Source organism: Apis cerana, linkage group LG8 (genome assembly GCF_029169275.1).
Source record: "Apis cerana isolate GH-2021 linkage group LG8, AcerK_1.0, whole genome shotgun sequence".
Classification (NCBI taxonomy): Eukaryota; Metazoa; Arthropoda; class Insecta; order Hymenoptera; family Apidae; genus Apis; species Apis cerana.
Window position 1 is genome coordinate 4,049,628 of NC_083859.1, and position 21,831 is coordinate 4,071,458.

The following is a 21,831-nucleotide window of genomic DNA, read 5'->3' on the forward strand; positions in this document are numbered from 1 at the left end:
TTCCTTGATATTTTTCCCATAAGAAGAAATTTCATACAAAAGATTCTCTTTATACAATTATTTCTTGATCATTCACAGATGTAACACCGCCAAAACTTAGCTGTCCTCAAAGCTACGTTATAGAGTTGATAGACAAACAGGAGAGTTATTCCGTCAACTTTAACGAGACTCGTAGAAGAATCAACGCCACGGATGTGTCTGGACCGGTGAAGATCACATTTGTCCCGGAAAGGGCAGTGATTCCGATCGGAGGATTCGAGAACGTGACCGTTTACGCGACAGACTCGAGTGGAAACAGAGCATCCTGCCACTTCCAGGTGTCGGTTCAAGCAACACCTTGTGTCGATTGGGAACTAAAACCACCAGCCAATGGAGGATTGAAATGCGTCCCTGGAGACAAGGGAGTCCAATGTATAGCCACTTGCAAGAATGGCTTCCGGTTCACTGATGGTGCACCGGTGAAAACGTTCAATTGTGACATTGCTAAACACTGGACTCCATCTTCCGTCGTTCCCGATTGTGTCTCAGAAAGTAGGTTTTCTTTTCTACCTTGACATTTGTTAAAATTTAATATCTATTAATATATTTATTTTATTTCATAGACACGCAACAGGCGAACTATCACGTGGTAGCAGCAGTGACTTATAGAGCCAATGGCGCTGTTTCAAGATCTTGTCTACCACAATATCAAGATTTAATGTCTCAGTATTATACGAATCTGAACAATATCCTGACCCAACGTTGCTCTGCTGTGAACGTGAATATGAACGTGTCGTTTGTGAGATCAGTGCCGTATCTTCTCGAAGAAAACGTTTTGAAGGTTTGGATCGTTATGGAACGAAATTAAATGGAAATCGTTAATATAAATGTTACTAACATGCCGATTTGTCTCAGATGGACTTCATCCTCGTCATCGTCCCAGCTATACGTCAGCCTCAACTATACGATCTTTGTGGTTCCACGTTAAATCTGATCTTCGATCTATCTGTCCCTTCCACCAGCGCGGTAATAGAGCCTCTGTTAAACGTATCCGCCATTGGCAATCAGTGCCCTCCTCTCAGAGCTCTGAAGTCGTCCATCACTCGAGGCTTCACTTGCAGTATTGGCGAAGTTTTGAACATGGATACCAACGATGTTCCACGATGTCGTGAGTAGATACCTCACAATGGTGTCAAAACATGAAATGCGAATATCAAACGTGACGATTTCTTTTGTTTTCTCTTTTCAGTGCACTGTCCAGCCGGAACATTCGCGGGAGAAAAGCAAAAACAGTGCACATCCTGTCCCAAAGGCTTCTATCAAAATAGCGATCGCCAAGGATCCTGTCTACGGTGTCCATTTGGCACGTACACTCGAGAAGAAGGTTCCAAGAGCATCGATGATTGTATACCTGTTTGTGGATACGGAACATACTCTCCTACGGGTCTGGTACCCTGTCTGGAATGTCCTAGGAACAGCTACACAGGAGAGCCACCAGTGGGTGGCTACAAAGACTGTCAGACCTGTCCAGCAGGAACCTTTACCTATCAGCCAGCTGCACCTGGTCGAGATCGATGCAGAGCCAAATGTTCTCCTGGCATGTACTCTGACACAGGATTGGCTCCTTGTGCCCAGTGTCCCAAAGACTTCTTCCAACCTCAGCACGGAGCTACCACTTGCGTCGAGTGTCCGACCAACATGTATACGGATGGTCCAGGCGCGGTTGGACGAGAAGAGTGCAAACCTGTGCAGTGCACCGACAGTGTATGCCAACACGGTGGTCTTTGCGTGCCCATGGGGCATGGTGTTCAGTGTCTCTGCCCAGCTGGCTTCTCTGGAAGACGGTGTGAAATCGATATCGACGAATGTGCCTCCCAACCCTGTTACAATGGAGCTACTTGTATAGATTTGCCTCAGGGTTACAGGTGTCAGTGTGCTAATGGATATTCGGGCATCAATTGCCAGGAGGAAAAGTCTGATTGCACCAATGACACGTGTCCTGAGAGGGCTATGTGCAAGGATGAGCCAGGGTTCAATAATTACACGTGTCTTTGTCGCTCTGGATACACTGGAGTTGATTGTGATATCACTGTGAGTCTGATTTTAGATTACAATTCATATTTAGTTTGCTAGAATTTTAAAAAAAATTTCCTCTATATCGTTTTTATTTTTTTAAACACGTTCTTTTAGATAAATCCTTGCACAGCCAGTGGAAATCCTTGCAACAACGGCGCCACCTGCGTAGCTCTCCAACAAGGTCGTTATAAATGCGACTGTCTACCAGGCTGGGAGGGTCAGAGCTGTGAGATCAATACCGATGACTGCGCTGAGAAGCCTTGCTTGCTGGGAGCCAATTGCACGGATTTGATAGCCGACTTCACCTGCGACTGTCCCCCAGGATTCACCGGCAAACGATGCCACGAGAAGATAGACTTGTGCTCGGGAAATCCTTGTCTCAATGGAATATGCGTGGACAATTTATTCAGCCACGAGTGCATCTGTCATCCAGGATGGACTGGCGCAGCTTGCGAAACGAACATAAACGAGTGTGCAAGCAAACCTTGCAGAAACAACGGCCAATGCATCGACCAGGTGGATGGATACACCTGTACTTGCGAGCCAGGCTACACAGGCAAACAATGTCAGCATACCATAGACGACTGCGCATCTGATCCTTGTCAGAATGGAGGGACTTGCATAGACCAACTGGAGGGATTCGTTTGCAAGTGTAGGCCAGGTTTCGTTGGCCTTCAATGCGAAGCGGAACTGGACGAGTGTCTGAGCGATCCGTGCAGTCCTGTTGGTACTGATCGTTGCGTCGATTTGGACAACACCTTCGTGTGCCACTGTCGCGAGGGTTATACTGGATCTTCGTGCGAGATCAACATCGACGACTGCGCTTCTGACCCGTGTCTAAACGGCGCCACATGCAGAGACGAGGTTGGTGGCTTCAAATGCATGTGTCCAGATGGTTGGACCGGAGTCCATTGCGAGATAGACGTTGGAATGTGCCAGAATCATCCTTGTCAGAACGATGCAGCTTGCGTGGACCTATTCATGGACTATTTCTGCGTGTAAGTATCGGGACGTAATACTTTTTGGATTGTTTGTAATCGTTTTTAATGGTTTGTTATTGTTCGTTGAGCAGGTGTCCATCAGGGACGGATGGAAAACAGTGCGAGACTGCACCCGAACGTTGTATTGGAAATCCTTGCATGCACAATGGACGTTGCCAAGACTTTGGATCAGGGCTCAACTGTACTTGCCCAGATGACTATACTGGAATTGGGTGTCAGTACGAGTATGACGCTTGTCAGGCTGGCGCTTGCAAGAATGGTGCAACTTGTATCGACGAAGGACCTGGATTCACTTGTATTTGTCCTTCAGGGTATACAGGTGATTGGTTTAACAATTTTACAGAGATTTTTTAACGAGGATATGGTGGAATAAGGTGTAATTATGGGATTGTCGTTTAGGAAAAACATGCGAGGAGGATATAATAGACTGCAAAGAGAACTCTTGTCCACCTTCAGCTACGTGTATAGATCTCACTGGTAAATTCTTCTGTCAATGTCCTTTCAATTTGACTGGCGATGATTGCAGAAAGTGTGAGTATCCTTGTTTATTTCGTTTTTGTCATGGAAAATAAATCTTGGATTATGTACATATAATTGGTAATATTTCTACAGCCATCCAAGTGGATTACGATTTGTACTTCAGCGATCCAGCGCGCAGTAGCGCATCCCAAGTAATTCCATTCTTCACTGGTGCAAGAAAGAGTCTAACAGTGGCAATGTGGGTGCAGTATACTCAGAAAGATGAAGCTGGAATATTCTTCACTCTCTACGGAGTCAGGTAAAATAATCGTATCGACTAATTAAATTTTTCTAATTACATTTTCGATTTAATATTTATCTCATTTCGATTCCAGCTCTCCACACGTGCCAATGAATCGCAGACTCATGATCCAAGCGCACAGCAATGGCGTGCAAGTATCGTTGTTCCATGATTTGCAAGATGTTTATCTACCATTCAGAGAATATGCGACGATTAACGATGGCCAATGGCATCATGTGGCTGTGGTTTGGAACGGCGAGAATAGCGGTGAATTGGTTCTGATTACGGAAGGTTTAATTGCTAGCAAGACGGAAGGATATGGAAGTGGAAGATCCCTACCCGCCTAGTAAGAATTCCATCCTACTTATCTACGTTCAATTGCTTCATTCAACTTCCTAATATTTCTCTCCCTTTTTAAATTACATCTTCGAACTTAAATTGACAAAAATCAATACCCTTCTACAGTGCCTGGGCGGTATTAGGTAAACCTCAGAGCGAAAACACGAAAGGCTACACGGAATCAGGTTTCCAGGGACATTTGACCAAGGTTCAAATTTGGAGTCGAGCCCTGCACGTCACAAACGAGATTCAAAAGCAGGTTCGCGACTGTCGTACCGAGCCAGTGCTCTACCAGGGTTTGGTGCTGACTTGGGCGGGTTACGACGACACGTTTGGTGGGGTGGAGAGGGTAGTGCCTTCCCACTGTGGACAAAGAGTGTGCCCACCTGGATACGGCGGCAGCAAGTGTCAACAATTGGAATCTGACAAGATTCCACCGAAGGTGGAGCACTGCCCTGGCGATCTTTGGGTGATCGCCAAGAATGGCTCCGCTATAGTTAGCTGGGACGAACCACGATTCGTGGACAATGTCGGTATAGTGAGGATCCAAGAAAAGAATGGGCACAAGTCAGGGCAAACGTTAATGTGGGGAACGTATGACATTAGTTACGTGGCTTACGACCAGGCTGGAAACTCTGCCAGTTGCAATTTCAAGGTTTATGTACTGTGTAAGCGTTTAAATACGTAATTTCACGTTTTGTTCATTTTATTTTTACGAAACAAAGACCCTTTCATGATAATATGTTTCGCTTTCCAGCCGACTTTTGCCCAGAATTAGCAGATCCAATTGGAGGCACGCAGCTGTGCAAAGATTGGGGTTCAGGTGGCCAGTTCAAAGTCTGCGAGATTTCCTGCAACGTTGGACTGAGGTTCTCTCAAGAAGTACCGAAATTCTACACCTGTGGCGCTGAAGGCTTCTGGAGACCGACCAACGATCCATCTCTTCCTCTAATTTACCCAGCTTGTACAAGTAAGTTCTCATTATCTTTCTATTCGTTTTGTCAATAACGTAATAATATTATTATTTTTATTTGTTCAGGTGCCACACCCGCACAACGTGTATTCAGAATCAAGATGAACTTCCCGACATCGGTTCTTTGCAACGAGGCCGGCCAAGGAGTGCTCAAGAAGAAAGTTCGAGATGCTGTGAACTCTCTGAACAGAGATTGGAATTTCTGCTCGTATTCTTACGAAGGTGAACGATCTTTTTATTTTTCTTTAAATAACCAAACAACTATACGAATTTCAATTGTAAAACGATAATTAATGTATTTCGCGTGTAATATTTTCTATAGGAACTCGCGAGTGCAAGGATTTGAATATCGACGTCCAATGCGACCACAGGGTACGCACCACGAGAGAGACGAACGAAGAAGATGGCGGTACTTACATAATTTCCGCCGTAGTACCTGCTGAACCGTAAGTATCCTTTCTCATCCATTTGCTTCATTATTTCAAAGATAGAGTCAAAGTTTTCCAAAATGAAAACGTGGGGTATCGCGTTCAGTAAACCTCTCGTAGTTGCCCTTTTAATAGTGGAACAGTAATGCAATATTGAGCGTGAAACAGCTTGAGAAATCAAAGCAAATTGAATGAAATTAGAATTGGTACTGAGCAATTTGTTACTTGTGTTGCATCGTAGAACGAGACAAGCTCGGCAAGGAAGCGATACCTACGAGGTGGAGATCTCGTTCCCGGCGATAAAGTAAGGACAGCAATCGATTTACAGCCATCGAATCGTATCATATGTACATGTGTCCTCGTCATTCGACACACTTCATCATCATCATTTCGTGGCCAAAATTAAAAAAACTCATGATCCCATGGAACCATTTATCATTTATCTCGAAGATATCGTTCGATGCATGATCACACGAAAAAAAATTATATATATATATATATCATAACGTTACTAAACTGAAACTAATTAGACTAGTAACCTCAGGTTGGCTGGTTACAAGGTGACGAGAAATCATTTTTTTTCTTTCCATGTCGGATTTACGTATTTTAAATTTATCGGAGAATCGAGCCAATAATAATAATAATAATGGAGGTCGATTTTAATAAGTTGTCGTTGCAACATTATTACGTTTAAATTTTCTTTTTCCTCTGAAACATGATTGAAGCGATTCTGACAACTGTTAAGTCGACTCAATGTACGAAGGTAAACGCTGGTATGCACGTTATTACTAACTATTCACACAGCGAAAGAGATAGTTGAATGGTACACTTAACTAGGGACCGAACGAATCGAATAGAATAGTAGAATAACAACGTAACGGCGTAACACTCGATTTTCTAATCCAAGCTGTTAGATTAACCAATTTAATTTAATTTTTCGAAAAAGTTATTAACAAAAATACCTTGTACAATTCATTACGCAACGTTTCAATTTTTCTTTTTTAACATTTTATACGAAAAGGGAGAAAAAAATTATCCTATAAATTTAATCGTAATATTTTCTCGCATACCAAACAGCTTCGGTTCCCATTACAATTTGCATTAACAGAAGAATAAACTTGAAAACTGATCCGCGACATGTAATAAATTAGTAAATTCCAGGATGTGTTGGATTAATTAAACGTTACGTAGGTAAAACAAATTAATGAGCGTCGATAATAAGCGGCACTACTGGCCAACAACCAATGGAAAAGCTGCCTGATTACCTCCGCCTTCAGATAACGGCTGTACATACTTGCGCATTACTCTCCTTTTGCCTGCCGCTAAACACCACCCGTTCATCAGCAATTGGTTAATTGAATCCCGATATTTTATAGCGACCCGATATTGAACGCGAATTCGAACGAGAGAGCGACCGTTCAAACCCTGTTGGAGAGATTAATCCTGGAGGAAGATCAGTTCGACGTTCACGATATTCTTCCCAACACGGTACCCGATCCAGCGTCCCTGTTATTGGAGTCCGATTATGATTGTCCTGTGGGCCAAGTGGTCATGGCACCCGATTGCGGTAAATATTCGTACAAATTTCTCTACCTTTAATTAGAATTCTTTCGACCAGAATCATTTCGATTGTTGAAAATGAGTGCTTTCTATATTTAACCTCATTTTCATGCAAATTAATCTAATGTTGTTGTTCTTAGAATACTTAAGTAGTTCAGTACTCGTTGGAATATTTACACAGTTATCTCAATTCCCTCATAACTTCACAGTTACGTCAGTTTCAACAAGACTCGACAAGAATATCTAAACGCCAATTCCATCCAATTAGAATAATATTCAAATCGCATGAACTCTACCATGAAAACCACCCAACCCCTATAACACCAAAATCCATCCACTTACCCAAATATCTCTACCCATTCCTCATTAGAATATTCAAATACCTATTGTAATTCCTCCGGGTTAGTCACCACGTGATACGAGTTCTCGCATTTCCACGCTTCACAATCTCTAAAACGTACCTCCATTCCTCATTACAATATTCAAATTATTCTATTGTAATTCCCTCGAAACCACGAACACTAACAAACTACAAATTTCTCCTACCTATCAAAATCTATCTCCAACACACTTTCATTCAAAAAACCATCCATCTAAAAGAATTAAAAACAACATAATTTTAATCACAGTTCCTTGCGCCGTGGGAACGTTCTACGACGAGGAAACGAAGCAGTGCATATCCTGCCCCGTTGGAAGCTATCAAAGCGAGTCCGGTCAGCTGAAGTGCAGCTCCTGTCCCGTGATAGCCGGACGTCCAAGCGTGACAGTGGGACCGGGTGCTCGCAGCGCAGCCGATTGCAAGGAGCGTTGCCCGGCAGGAAAGTACTACGACGACTTGGCAGGCCTGTGCCGGAGCTGCGGCCACGGTTTCTATCAACCGAACGAGGGCAGCTTCTCCTGTTTGCTGTGCGGCCTCGGGAAAACGACGAGGACAGCGGAAGCCGTGTCCAGGGAGGAGTGCAGGGACGAGTGCGGGTCGGGACAGCAATTGGCCGTGGAGGGGAAATGCGAGCCCTGCCCGAGAGGCAGTTACAGGACTCAGGGCGTTCAGGCTGCCTGCCAGGCCTGCCCCGTTGGCAGGACTACCCCTAACATGGGATCCGCGGCGATAGAGGAGTGTTCTTTGCCCGTCTGCGAACCGGGGACTTATCTGAACGGGACCTTGAACGAATGTATGGAGTGCAAGAAGGGGACTTATCAGTCGGAGCCTCAGCAGACCTTCTGCATACCTTGCCCTCCTAATACCAGCACCAAGGGAACAGCTGCTGTGAGCGTCTATTTATTTTTGATGTTTCAAACAAGTGGAATTTTGTCTAAAATGACTTTAACCAGCTCAATTTCGATAGTTTCGTTGTTCTTGGATTTTATATATATTTCAGTATTCCTTATACATATTCGTTTCACAATTTGCGATTCACAATTTTTCGGTTTATATAATCGAATTACCTTTATTTCAAAATTAGACGAGCAAAGGGGATTGCACGAATCCGTGCGAGACGAGCGACGCGGAGATGCACTGCGACGCGAACGCGTATTGCCTTCTGATACCGGAAACCAGCGACTTCAAGTGCGAGTGCAAGCCGGGTTACAACGGAACCGGAACCGAGTGCACGGACGTGTGCATGGGTTACTGCGACAACGAGGGAGTTTGCCTGAAGGATTCGCGGGGACAACCGTCCTGCAGATGCAGCGGAAGCTTCACAGGGAAACGATGCACCGAGAAGTCCGAATTCTTCTACATCACGGGAGGAATAGCCGGCGGCGTTATTTTAATCATCTTCGTCGTTCTTCTCGTATGGATGATCTGTGTCAGGTTAGTGGGTCACAGAAATTGTGACGATCCTTCTTACTTCTTCTTTCTTTTTTCTCGAATCGAGGATTATAACGAGACGAGGAGATAAGAATTTACTGTCGTTTCTCGAAATAATTTAAAATCTGTTTCCACAGAGCGTCGAGAAAGAAGGAGCCCAAAAAGATGCTAACACCTGCGACCGATCAAAACGGTTCTCAAGTGAACTTCTATTATGGTGCACCGACACCGTACGCGGAGTCGATCGCCCCTTCCCATCACAGTACCTACGCGCATTACTACGACGACGAGGAGGACGGGTGGGAAATGCCCAACTTTTACAACGAGACCTACATGAAAGGTAAATCGTGAAAACGGGATAAGTTCGAGAAAGGAGTGTGCATTCGGTTTCACACTGTTTTCTCTCTTCTTTCAGAGAGTCTGCACAACGGTAAAATGAACAGTCTCGCGCGTTCGAATGCGAGTATTTATGGCACGAAAGATGATCTTTACGACAGGCTGAAGCGTCACGCGTATCCTGGCAAAAAAGGTTGGTACCATTTACAGAATGAATTTTCCATGCCTTTCTTTTCTCGATAAAAAAATATGTATATGTGCGTGTAATTCGAAAAAGAAAAGAAGTATTATCTCGAAAGAAAAATTTTCTTCTTCCACAATACTCTTGGTTCTTTTTCTGTAATTTATTTAAATTATAAACGAAACGTTTAAATAGATAAAATGCTCGACCGTTCGGAATATTCCTACTTTTACGTTTGCAGAACTATAAATCTGTATATGTAGCATGTATAATTGTCAAGATAAAATGCTATGGTTCTTATGAACGTATAGCTTTTCTATATGCAAAGGTCAAGTTGTAATAAATAATCGTTGAATTCGTCATCTGCCGCGTCGTATTAATAGAAATGACTACAGAAAAAATTCCACGCATTCTCCGACCCGCTCTCCCTCCAAAACCGGGATTCCCAATCTGTGGGTCGTGAACCTTTATAGAGATCGCCAAAACGTTAATAGAAAAAAAAGAAGAAGACGAAACGATCCTAAAATATTCCATGTGTTTCCAATATTTTTCAAAAAATTTTTCAAAAAATATTTAATTACGAATATAGTTAGCGGAAATATAGATAGAAATAATAATTATTCCCCGATGAAAATATTATTTACAGACAAAAGCGACAGCGACAGCGAGGGCCAGTGACGGCGATCGAGCGATCAACATTCTACAGCCGTAGGATACGAAAGACGAGAAGAGAAATTATCGTCCCCGTTACCCAGAGCATAGGGAATGTCGTCTCATCGACGAGAGACCGATTTATTTATTTTACTTCCAAACGAAGATTGTGCAACCACGTTGTATGGCGTTCGAGGATGATTCGTGAACCGAATCGAATTCACGAGTCCTCTCGAAAACTGTGCGTCTACTCGTGTCAACGTGTATGCGTATGTGTGACGTTTTCCCTTTTTTTTTCCCCCTTTACGTTGATCGAGAGACGATCGAGGTCCTGGAACGACGATCCAGGATCAGGTAGGATCGTTGTTTCGGCACCCGCACAACATCGATCAACGAGATCGTGAGCCGGAATGTTCGCGACGAGAAAAGACTATTATGCGTGAGGTTGTAATTTTTTGTAATTTATAATACCACCTAGCCTATAATTAAGGACTTTTTATCCTCTGTCTCTCTTTCTTTCTCTTTTATCTTTGTCTATCTCTCTGCCTGTCACCTTATGATTCAACGTGACGCGTACGAGAGGTGGAAGTGTGTTCATGTATGTTAATACAAAATCCTCCCATCCAAACCACTTTCTCTCACCATTCCATTTCTCCTTTTTATACATAAGCGAATTTATATTTTGTTACTATAGATATATCGTGTATCACACCCGCTGTAATATAAAATGTTGCATGTAGGCTGCGGATTGATTCAGGGGAGAGAGAAAAAAGAAGGAATAAAAAAAAAAAAATCAAAAGAGAAAGAGAATGGAATCGTAAGAACGGATCGACTATCGAATATGTACATTGAACCATGCCTACCAACCTGTTTTTTTTTTTCACTTGTATTGTAAAAACTTTAACAAACGGTTGTTTTTTTTTTTTTTATTAATAAAATGTATTACGATAAAACAAGTTGTTTTCCTAGATCAATTTTATTTCAACTGTTATCACGACCTTGTAATTGTTATCACCCTGGTATTATTTGAATAAGGAAAGAAAAAAAATTCTCTGTAAATTTTCCTCTTATTTGCTGAACTCTGAATCATACTACTATTAATTCTATTCGAGATACTTGTTTATAAGATGACTCATATTTCAAATAATCTATCAGTGCCAATCGCTAAGTTGCAGATTTTATGCAAATTCGTACTTTCAACTAAAGAAATAGAATCTAATCGGAGATTAGATTTGTATCATTTTCTAAAAACAACAATTTTAATTGTTTCGTATATATTCCATTATGTGCATACATTCTCTATAAATATATATAAAAAAAAAAAATCTTTAATTTAAAATCTGTCCTTAAAAAGATCTGTCTTTATATAAAGAAAAGAAGAAACGAATTATATTTCTTTTTTTTTTATTTCTATTTTTTGTTTCATTAATTGATTTTTTTCAATTAAATTTGAGTCTTTTGTTTTCATTTTACTTTTGTCTGATTTTATAAGGATCACTCTGTACATTTTATCCTTGAACACGTAATCGTCCCAGATACTCTTATGCTTGCTTTCCTGTAAGTCGTTATGTGTGTGATCTTTGTAAAATTTTTTAAAACGTAAAATATTCTTGTAACCGTATTTGTTTTCAGAACTCTGTTCGTTTTCACTCGATTCGGAATAATCTTTGTCGTTATCAGTATTTTCGATATCTGATTCGTCGGTGTTCATATCTTTTCTTTCCGTATTTTTTGATTCTATCGTTGGATAGATCGTAAAGGAACACGATTAATAAATTTATTTATAAAGATATCACGATATTAACACGTTTATGATTCATATTATACGATATACCTTGGGCGGAATTTCTTAACATCAGTTCCAATAGTGACTGAAAGGATCAAAACACTTATTTTTTTTATCGTTGTTTTATAATTGCGATAATCATTACCTCTAGTTGGTTTGTAAAATCCGCAGAATCTGATTTATGCATTATGAGTTTGTCTTGTTTCAAAGATTAATTTATTATGTAGAATGATTGGTTCCGGATTGATTGATTAATTTAGAATTAAATTGTTACATTTTGTTACATTTTGCTTTATTTTGTTAAAAAAATTGTGGTTGAGTTTGGTTAGCGGGTTGAAGGATGAAGGAAGAATGACGAATTGGTTGGTTCATCGATATAATAGTTCATTGTTTCGATTCTGAATATCTCGTTATAAATTTAGCGCGAAAGTTTCAAAGTGCAAAATTCTTAAATTGAATAAACTATGTTTCGTAACACTGTTGCTAATTTCTAAAATATTACATCATTTTATTATCTTTGTTCTCTATATATTGAAAATATAATTTTTATTTTTTAATATAACCTAATTGTATGTATCGTTGTAAAAAAAAAAAGATAAAATAGATTATTAATAAATAAAATAATGATTAGATACGTAATTGAAGTGTTACGTAATTTCAAATATTTTCCCATTTTCGTAATCGAGTCATGCCATTTCAGTCACGTGAATACGTAACACGTACCATTAACTCCATCTAGTAACACTTTATGTTCAATTCCTCAGCGGAACTGATTCACTCCAACGATAACATTGTCACGTTTTAATTTAGTATATTCCAAAATAAAACGCACATCACAGAAAATACAGTTTATATAATAATGATATATATACATATGTATCGCTATTATTATTTTAATGCCTTTGAAACGAATGCTACATTTTTACATCATGCTTCCTCTCATCTATATGTCACTAAACATAGCATTTAGTGACTTTTCCCTTGTTTTATATAGTAACCTAGAAAAAATTTAAACTTGTCATATAAATCATCTCAGTATAATAATCATTTAATAAGGAACAATGGGAATTTCACTCGTAAATCGATTTACGAGTGTCGAAAAGTGGAAAAATACGATTATCGACTGGAGGAGTCCCCATATCGAATCTCCTCATGACGTGTCAAACTTTTTCCCACTGCACCGTTCTCTTGCAACGATTGGTCCCTAGTGTGCTCATGTTAGTTTTTATTGGACAACAGTGATGTGCTTCATACGTATACCGTTCAACCAGGCGCGGAATCTGAAGCGCTTTGGTACAGTGACGTGTTTAATCCCGCACTACACGACGTTCCAGCTTGCATTCCGCGGAGAAGGTTCACAGAAGTGAGGCGGTGCGGATGGTCTAGTGCTTTGATTGCGTACGAAAACCTTGAGTATACGGATTTGAGAACGTATCCTGCGAGAAAATTGGACTTGCCGATATATAAAACAGTTTTCGCGTTCCAAGTGGAAGGTACAGCAACACCGATTGTTTCAAGGAGGGTGAGTGGATATTTTCACGTTAATTTTCGTCCTCTACCTCGCATATACGTTACGATTCTAACCGGATTATATAATCGTAGATCGGGTTAATTCTAATCGTTTATCGAAGTGGGAATACGCGAAATTACGCCGCAGCTAACAAACACTACGAATCGATCGGACGTCCTAGCGACCGCATTCTACTATATACTGCAGTATCGTACAAAATATACTATTCCAGAAGGTTCCGATTCATTATATATTTCGATTGTGCCGTCGTTTTCTGCGCAAATTCGGTGTGCATCACAACGTTACACAGACGAATATATACGTAACGTGAGCCGGTTTGCAAAATTCAGTCACATGCGTTGATGCTGCGTGTTACGTAACGAGGTTAGTGTTAGCAACGTAAAAAGAACGTTTCGACAACGACTGTCCCGCCTATCGTCGTTCGATAAGAAGCGTATCAAAAAATAAAAAAAAAAAAGAAGCGGCACGATAATAAAACGTGGTTATTGCGTTTGTGTGGACCGCGATCAGTTCAACGATAAGACACGGTTTGAACACAATGATCATCGAATACTTTGAAACGATATTGCGCGAATCTTATTGTTTTATTCGATAACGGTATATAATTGTTTGGTACACAATTCGATAAGTAATCATTGAAAGTTTAAAAAAACAGATCGTGCATGTTTTATATAGATATAATTATTAATTGCGTGTGGCATGTAGTTACACGATAGCATCAATATTTTTTACGCCTCCTTTACTTCTAGATATGTATTTTAACATTTTTTATATAGGTTGAGTTACACTGATCGAATACCTTTTTTTAACTGTTTTTATTATTATAATATATACGTTTTATATTTTGTTTTATATGTTTTGTTATAATATAAATTTCATTTTTTTTACCAACAGATTTGCCTCAACATGGTATACCTGGTAAAGACTCTAACTACTTTCAGTAAACTTTTTGTTTGCTGAATTTACAGATAACTAAGTCTTGAGATTGTGTTTAATATATTTGATATGATCTTCCTAACACGTAATATTATCTCTTTCGAGATACATTAACTCCGTTATCATGATAAATTAGTTTTTTGTTGGTTTATAATTTTATAGATGGAATTGTTGATATCTTTTATCTACATGTTTATAAGCTGATATTAGGATGTACTGCCTGGTTTATTTAATACTTAAACATGATTTAAAACAATATAAATTTTGTTACATAAAGATAAAGATTATTCATAGATTATTTGATAATTATTTAGCGAAATAAAAATTCAAAATATTCTTTCCACCAAATAGAGTTAGGAGTCCTCAACGTATCATAAACATAGAAAAATTAATCTTTTCATAGGTATCCAAAATCCCTCCTATTTACGAACGCTCAACGGCCAGCAACATTTCATTTGAGAAAGGAGGCGTGTTTAACGTATGTGTTTGGCTAGATGTTACTAAAAACCTTTTGAAAAACTAAAATATGATGATAAAATTTTAAAGAAATGAAATTCTAGGTATCAAAGCCATGCAATCGCCAGCCGCGTCTGTCATTTGCTTCTCGTGGCGTGAGATCGTGGCCACCGGAGGAAGAGTCTACAAAAATGGATACAGTTCCTTTGCTAACCCCAACCATGGAGTCAGAATTGCTAAACGAGCCCTGGATATTTCCACAGACAAAAACCAATGCAACAAAAGAAGACGAGAAAACAGCATCCTCCACATGGGAGGAAAACTTTCAGGATTTAAGCGATTGGTGCATGGACCCGTTCCAGGGTCAATGCGATTTTCATACAGGTGAATCACCTACTTTTAAACTATCAGGTAAATATTTATATTACAAATAATATCATTAAGAAGAAATTTATATAGAAAAAACACATTTTTTTCCCTTGATTTTTGCAATTGTAACATTTCAGGTACGAAATACGAGGGTAACAGCGTTTTGTCTTCAGAAGAGGGGGTATTGAAAGATTTGATGAGTGTAGCAGAAGAAGATAAATGGAGCATGAAAATGAGTACTGCTAAGACAGCTGAACATTCGAATAACAGTTGTCAAAATTTGCAATCTACATCAAATGTAACTAGTAAATATGAGAAAAAAAATAGTTCAACAGAATCAAACACATCTAACTTGCGGTTAAAGTTATCTAAAGGATCAACAACTACTGTAAATACAAGCTCGTGGAGCAAACAGAGTGATACAGATGTTAGTACATCATTCCAATCCAGATATCAGATAGAGGACATTGATTTGAACGATGCTTGCCCGTCTTCTTTCGATTCCACTGAGAATCAACGTGAAACGTGGGACGTGTTACGAACAGTCGAGACTACTGGATCGGATACGTTTGATTTATTGTCGTATCTTTGCGATGTAAGTTTTCTAATTAAGATTTATATAATTCAAGTTCAAGATTTATATAATTATTACATAAGAATCATTATATAAAAATGATTATTAATAAAATATGTACTGCGTTATATATTATAGGATGAAATGCATTCTCCGGAAGGTAGCGTTTCAACAGATTCTTCAATAGTATCGAAACCATGGTCATCCTCCAAATCATCCAAAACTATTCCAAAAACTAACGTAAAAGTGAAAACGGAAAATAACGATACTCTCACCCCACAATGTACGAAAACTCGAACAGCAGCATCAACGGTAACTTCATCTTCTACAGATACGCCTGTGGTATCAACGCGGAGAACGGAACGAACGAGAATATCTGCTACTAATAAAATAGAAAAACCTTATAGTCGAACGCGACGAGAGAGATCGGTGAGAAAACGTTACGTCGAAAGCGATTCAGACGATCGCACGTTTGCTTCGCATTATCGAGAGTCGCGAGAGAAGAATAACGAAGCTTCGAGAAAATCACGAATGAACAAGAAAGCGAAAGAGACTGAAATGGCGAAAAAAGCGATCGAATTGGAACGAGATAATAGAATATTGAAAATGAAGGTCGAGGAACTCGAAAAACTCGTTACATCGATGCGCAGTGCATTATTGAGGTCTGCTTTGAAGAAAGAATTATAATAAAAGCGTTTCTTGTTTTAAAAATTCATTATGCGCTGGGAATCGCGTAAGATAATTTTATCATTTCTTTTCTGAATAATATACATATATGTTTTGTGATATAAGAAGAGAAAATCATGCATTATTTTCATCTATATAAGATTGCTAAGATTATTAATATGAGGAATGATTTCAAATTGTTATATTGAATGAATTCTTTTATTTTTGTTTATCGTTTGAAAAAAATTATTGAATTCTATTATACATATATATAGATATATACATATATCATTATCATTCGCAGGAAAGATATATTATGTTAACATTCTATGTAAATGTTTGTTACACAATGTTTGTGTTTGTTTTTTTTTCAAAGATATCTTATGTACAATTATATTTTATATATAATGCTTATATTGAAATTTGAATACTGTTCATATAATTATAGTGGACAACAAGCAAAAAATGGGATAAAAAGATAGAAGAAAATGAATAACTTTTAGTGGTATCCTTTTTATCAAAAAAAAAAAAAAAAAAAAAAAAAAAAAGATTACATAATCATATTTTGTTCAGCCTTGTATTGTACCTGATAAAAATAGAGGTCAGAACAAGATAAATTATGTTTGGTAAAAATATAATTTTTCTACTGGCATGGGCACAATAGTGGCATGATGTACAATTAATCTTCGAATAAAGAATATGCTTCAAAATCTACCTCGTAGTGAAGAGAATTATTTTTGTAGACACTCATGTTATAAATATAAACAAAAGGAGCATTTATCTAAATTCTGTAATTCTTATGAATTCTGTTTGCAAACAAATCTTAATATTATAGTGATTTCTTCACGTACATTTATCAAAATATTGTGAAAATGTTGTTCTATAACTAAGCAATACAATGCGAATCAAGCACTCAAAGTTGTTTTATCATTGCTTCAGATTGCGGAATAGAAAATATTGCAAATTCTTTTATTTGTGTAAAAACAAAAAAAAATATAATACTTTTGGCATCTAGAAATTATTCTATAGGATATATTACTGATATAGAAGATCTTAATATTATATTCTTGTAAATATGATATTGCTTTTGCTTTTATTTCAAAATACTTCAAAATATAAGTGAATTATTTCCTAACAATTGAAATGTAATTCTAAATACGTTTTACTTTTATCAAATGTACGTTTCAATCTTACACAAAATATTGTAAATTTCACTAAATATATATTTTTATATCTTGTTTCATTTTTATTGAACTTTATGTTTGCATGTTACATATTAAGATGTAAAATATGTATACTATCATTTATATTATGAAATATGTATACATTACAATTCTAAATGTGTAACAAATTTGTTAATAAATGTTGCATAACTTCTGAACGATATTATTTTTGTTACACACTTGGTATAATTACTATTTAAATAAATAATATTGGATTACAATATTTAAAAATTGCATATAAATATTCAAAACTAACTTTAAAATTAATCAGTACGATGTTTGAATATTTCCAAGTTCCCGCCATTATCGTGACATTTCGTATTGGCATCCATATTGAATTTTCTATCAGTATAAATACGACTACTTTTATATCTTTAATTTTAGCTATTAATTACATTTTAAATAGAATAATATCAATATCAACCTACTGTTTAGTATTGTAATCAAAAAATTTAATAATTTTAAAGCTTTTATGTTCAGATTTATCATGCAAACTTTTCATTCTATTTCTTGCAATATTTTATCATATATATCATAATACTCAAGATATATTAGCTTTAGAAATATAATGATAAAATAATAACTCACAGTACTGCAGTTCCTGGATAGAAGTAAAGCATTCTTAGTCCATCGTAGATTTGCAGAAGTCAAGACCCATATTACCCACTATTTCACCAATGCAAACTTTTAAAAAAATCTTTGTTCATCTTCCACTTTTCAAATAGATAATACTTTACACAAATGTTCACTATTAAATACGTTATTTCAAAGCACATTTTTTCATTTACAGTACACAGAATATTATTATCGAACATTATTACGACGCGAATAAATTGACGCTGCCTACGATTCAAACCGCTAGCTATTACTAGAGCGCCAAAAGAAACAGGTGCGCGCGCAACGTTATATGCGCCGTTTCCACAAGAGTTCAGTACGCTGCTAACAGGTGGTCCATGTTGATTGGTCGAACAACGGGACTAGAGAAGGTTCGGTCGGACAGCACGTGCGACCGGTTGCACATTTCCGCGGAGGACGTGAACACGCGTATATCGTTCCGTCTTTTGCCTATACGGAAGTCCACTTTACCGATTGAAGGTCAGGCTATCCGTATCTGGCAGAAAATTTGTCGCAAGTTTACATCGAGAGTTTGCTTTCGCGAACGCGAAATCTTCCCTATTGGTGGTCCAATACGTTCATAGGTGCACGGGTGTTGGCTATCGATCCCGCTGTCCTGATTTCCTGCATGTTCATTGGCGCCTCGGTTGCTAACAGTGCGTCGTATGGTACAGTGCGGGCTCCGTTCGATCAGTGCTGTGGCTTTACTGTTACGCTCAAGATATTTGTGTAATTTTATTCGTTTTATCGGGGTGATTTTTCCTCGTACCAAGGACAATTCACGCCTCTTCGTTTCTTCTTCGGTAAGTACGGCTCGTGTATAATTTATTCTTTCCTAATGTGTTTTTTATCGCGATGCAAATATTACTTGCAATCAAGTGCACGTGCACGCGCGTGCATTGAACACAAGTCGGTCACATTGAGCCGGTGCTTCGTTCCATCTGGTGCATTTCGATTGCATCGAATGGGTATATTAACGAGTGAGGAGATGACCCTATTCGTGATTCGCGTAGAAATAATTCGCAATAACGCGCGTCCATATTGTTTTCTCATCAAATTTGTTTATACGTAACAGTATGTCAGTATGGACAACCACTTGTCGCGCCTATCCATCTGTAATCCTATCTTCACTTAACTCTTCGATATTTATTTCTGAAATTATGTTCTATTCACAATATTTCTTGAATAGAATTTATATAAATTGACTTTTATAGAAAATTTTTGTATTTCTTGGACGATTATAATGGATGAAATACAGGACACATGTGGATATGCAGGCATTTAATATGGGTATGTGAAAAAGCGTTAATGATGATACCGGCTGTTTTATGTGGAAGTCGAATGCGGGTAGGAGAGGCGCCTTTTGTTTAGTTTAAAAATGTTGTCTCGTATTAAAGGGTGGTTCATATGACCAGCATCGCGTTAGCATAGATAAATGTTAGTTGATGCTTTTTAAAAATGTTATCTCAAATATTGCACATGTATTTGCATACAAAGAACATATCGAATCTCTCATACACATTTCAATATATTTTACTACATTGTAAAACGAAACGTGACAGTTTCGTCATAACATATAAATTTTAACAATCGCGGGTATCAAACGAATCACGATTAAACGTTAATTAAGACGCTATAAAACCGTATGACTTGAAAGTTACACATAACATATGTACATATATTTGCTTAACTTTTTTTCCAAATTGTAATTTTAATCATAATTTGTAACTTTATAACAATTTTATCGATTTGTGGAAAGTTATTCGAAACAAATTTTTTATTTTAATCGTAATAGAAAGGTTATGTATAAAGCAATTTTAAAGATATAGGCATATGGATACGCCTTTAAGCCAGGATATTATAAAAAATTATTTGATACGTTTATACTATAATATTTTATCGTTTTTCTTATTTATTATTTATTTTTATCTTATTATTATTTATTATTTATTATTATTATTATAATTATATTGTTAACAATTTTTAATAATTCCTAATAATTATTAACTTCTATTCAATTTATTAAAATAAGGAATAATAACATAATTTTTTATTTCATAAATAAAATTTAGTTACATTATATACTTTATTGATCGTGTTTGATAGAGCATCAATTTCATATCGCTTACTTGTTGCCCACTTGGATATAAACACTGTCTCAAGGACGAAAATTAACTTTCTGGGGGACAGATTTTTTGTAATCTAACTGACAAGATATCAAAAGTTTCCTGATAGACGCACTACCTAATTCATATCGCTTAGGCATTTTTGAAGAAAGTTTCTTCCTTTTCTGAGAATGAGACATTACACTGATGATAAAAATTTGATTTTTTTATGCAATGTTATATTTGTATAATGACGTAAATGTAAAATTCTTCGAGAAAAAAGTAATAAATCTGTTTGTAAAATGATAGTAAGTCGTTGAAGAATTAGGTAATAAATTATTTCATGTTTAAATTTTCTTAAAAATTGCCAAAAATATTTTCGGTTAACAAAATTTAAAGATAATGAAATCTTAAAATCACATAAAATTCCAAATTATAAAATTAATTAATAACAATGTTCTTAGAATTTTGTTATCATTTTAATTAGATATAAATTAGAAATTAGAAAAGATAACAAATATACAAATTTTAAATTAGAAAAAGAATTACTAACAAAATTGAATTAAGTTAAATTTTCTATTTTTCTTTGCAATTATTTCAATTAATTATACAATATTTTTTAGAAAAACATCAAAAAGATTAATAGCACGATTGAAAGATTTCTGCACAAGTTTAATCATATCAATTCGAAGAAAAACAAAGATTTCAATTTTAAAAATCCACCATCTGTAAAAATAAAAATAAAAATTTAACATCATATACTTTGCTATTTCATGATATTCGAATGATAAATCGTTTTCTATCGTGTTTCGCACTCATGTTCCAGAAAAAAAATGTTATCTCGATCCTGCTATCGATCGAAGATACGTTCACAACATGCCTGTTTAATAAGCGATTTCTGTCCGAATTTCTGATTCATTTTCACAACGAAGAGCAACGAAGAACGATTCTGATTTCTGATTATATCTGTAATCACGTGAAATTCTTTTTAACTGAGGAATGAGAAAGATGATTACATTTAATCCATTGGTCCAACAATTTGGTAAAATAACGAATAATCGAGGAAAATATTCTGTTTAAATGTCTATTATATAACGATAGTATATTTTTTTTTATATATACATATATTCAACAACGTGTTCAGAAAGAATAACAGACTTTGTTAATGTACCCGCAGCTGTTGATAATTGCCAGAATTGTGCAAATATTACGAGCAAATATTAGGCGTTAAAGGAAACATTTTTTATTTGGAAATTTCATTTTCTTCTTTTGAAATATTTTCTTTTTCGTATAATTGTATTGCTCCCTTTTAAAATTAAAAATAATTGTGCTAAATGTGATTGTTTTTACTTTTTTTTTTAGGTTTTTCTTTTTTTTTCTTTTTCATGTCGTTATAATTTCATAATTTTGATACTCGATGATTGATTTAAATTTTTATCGAAATATTTTGCACTCAAACTCTCGCGATTGAATGAA

General features: G+C 36.9%; 4 protein-coding genes across 8 annotated transcripts in view; 3 read left to right on the plus strand and 1 right to left on the minus strand.

The window, feature by feature from the left end:
- The window catches only part of LOC107995284 (sushi, von Willebrand factor type A, EGF and pentraxin domain-containing protein 1), a 38,012-nt gene extending 26,962 nt beyond the window's left edge, over window positions 1-11,050 (plus strand). The window contains exons 18-37 of one of the 2 annotated variants that reach the window (XM_062078168.1): window positions 79-531; window positions 603-820; window positions 895-1,147; window positions 1,229-2,070; window positions 2,170-3,053; window positions 3,128-3,375; window positions 3,456-3,587; window positions 3,669-3,834; window positions 3,911-4,162; window positions 4,282-4,823; window positions 4,913-5,125; window positions 5,195-5,350; window positions 5,451-5,574; window positions 5,798-5,860; window positions 6,933-7,123; window positions 7,746-8,383; window positions 8,580-8,929; window positions 9,064-9,266; window positions 9,342-9,455; window positions 10,090-11,050. In XM_062078168.1, coding sequence (XP_061934152.1) covers window positions 79-531; window positions 603-820; window positions 895-1,147; window positions 1,229-2,070; window positions 2,170-3,053; window positions 3,128-3,375; window positions 3,456-3,587; window positions 3,669-3,834; window positions 3,911-4,162; window positions 4,282-4,823; window positions 4,913-5,125; window positions 5,195-5,350; window positions 5,451-5,574; window positions 5,798-5,860; window positions 6,933-7,123; window positions 7,746-8,383; window positions 8,580-8,929; window positions 9,064-9,266; window positions 9,342-9,455; window positions 10,090-10,121 — 6,074 coding nt within the window. In that variant the 3' untranslated portion in view covers window positions 10,122-11,050. The remainder of the gene's footprint in view (window positions 1-78; window positions 532-602; window positions 821-894; window positions 1,148-1,228; window positions 2,071-2,169; window positions 3,054-3,127; window positions 3,376-3,455; window positions 3,588-3,668; window positions 3,835-3,910; window positions 4,163-4,281; window positions 4,824-4,912; window positions 5,126-5,194; window positions 5,351-5,450; window positions 5,575-5,797; window positions 5,861-6,932; window positions 7,124-7,745; window positions 8,384-8,579; window positions 8,930-9,063; window positions 9,267-9,341; window positions 9,456-10,089) is intronic. The other variant, XM_062078169.1, reaches the window with a different exon arrangement.
- Window positions 1-18,508, minus strand: part of LOC107995285 (neutral ceramidase) — a 99,422-nt gene extending 80,914 nt beyond the window's left edge. Inside the window, exon 1 of the mRNA XM_062078171.1 lies at window positions 18,224-18,508. The gene's annotated coding sequence lies outside the window, so the exon portion shown is untranslated. The remainder of the gene's footprint in view (window positions 1-18,223) is intronic.
- On the plus strand, window positions 12,114-17,793 carry LOC107995286 (uncharacterized). Of its 4 annotated transcripts, none has more exons than XM_017052682.3 (6): window positions 12,114-13,402; window positions 14,306-14,329; window positions 14,751-14,825; window positions 14,908-15,214; window positions 15,310-15,767; window positions 15,885-17,793. In XM_017052682.3, exons 2-6 carry the CDS (start codon window positions 14,318-14,320, stop codon window positions 16,431-16,433), a joined length of 1,401 nt encoding a protein of 466 aa, XP_016908171.1. In that variant the 5' UTR covers window positions 12,114-13,402; window positions 14,306-14,317; the 3' UTR covers window positions 16,434-17,793. The 4 variants fall into 4 exon arrangements, with proteins under 4 accessions (XP_016908171.1, XP_061934160.1, XP_061934159.1 ...); XM_062078175.1 differs by lacking the exon at window positions 12,114-13,402 and adding an exon at window positions 13,781-14,008; XM_062078177.1 differs by lacking the exons at window positions 12,114-13,402; window positions 14,306-14,329 and adding an exon at window positions 13,781-14,008.
- Window positions 18,509-18,613: 105 nt separating the features above from the next.
- Window positions 18,614-21,831, plus strand: part of LOC107995287 (cyclic AMP response element-binding protein A) — a 37,654-nt gene continuing 34,436 nt past the window's right edge. The window contains exon 1 of the mRNA XM_017052685.3: window positions 18,614-19,053. The gene's annotated coding sequence lies outside the window, so the exon portion shown is untranslated. The remainder of the gene's footprint in view (window positions 19,054-21,831) is intronic.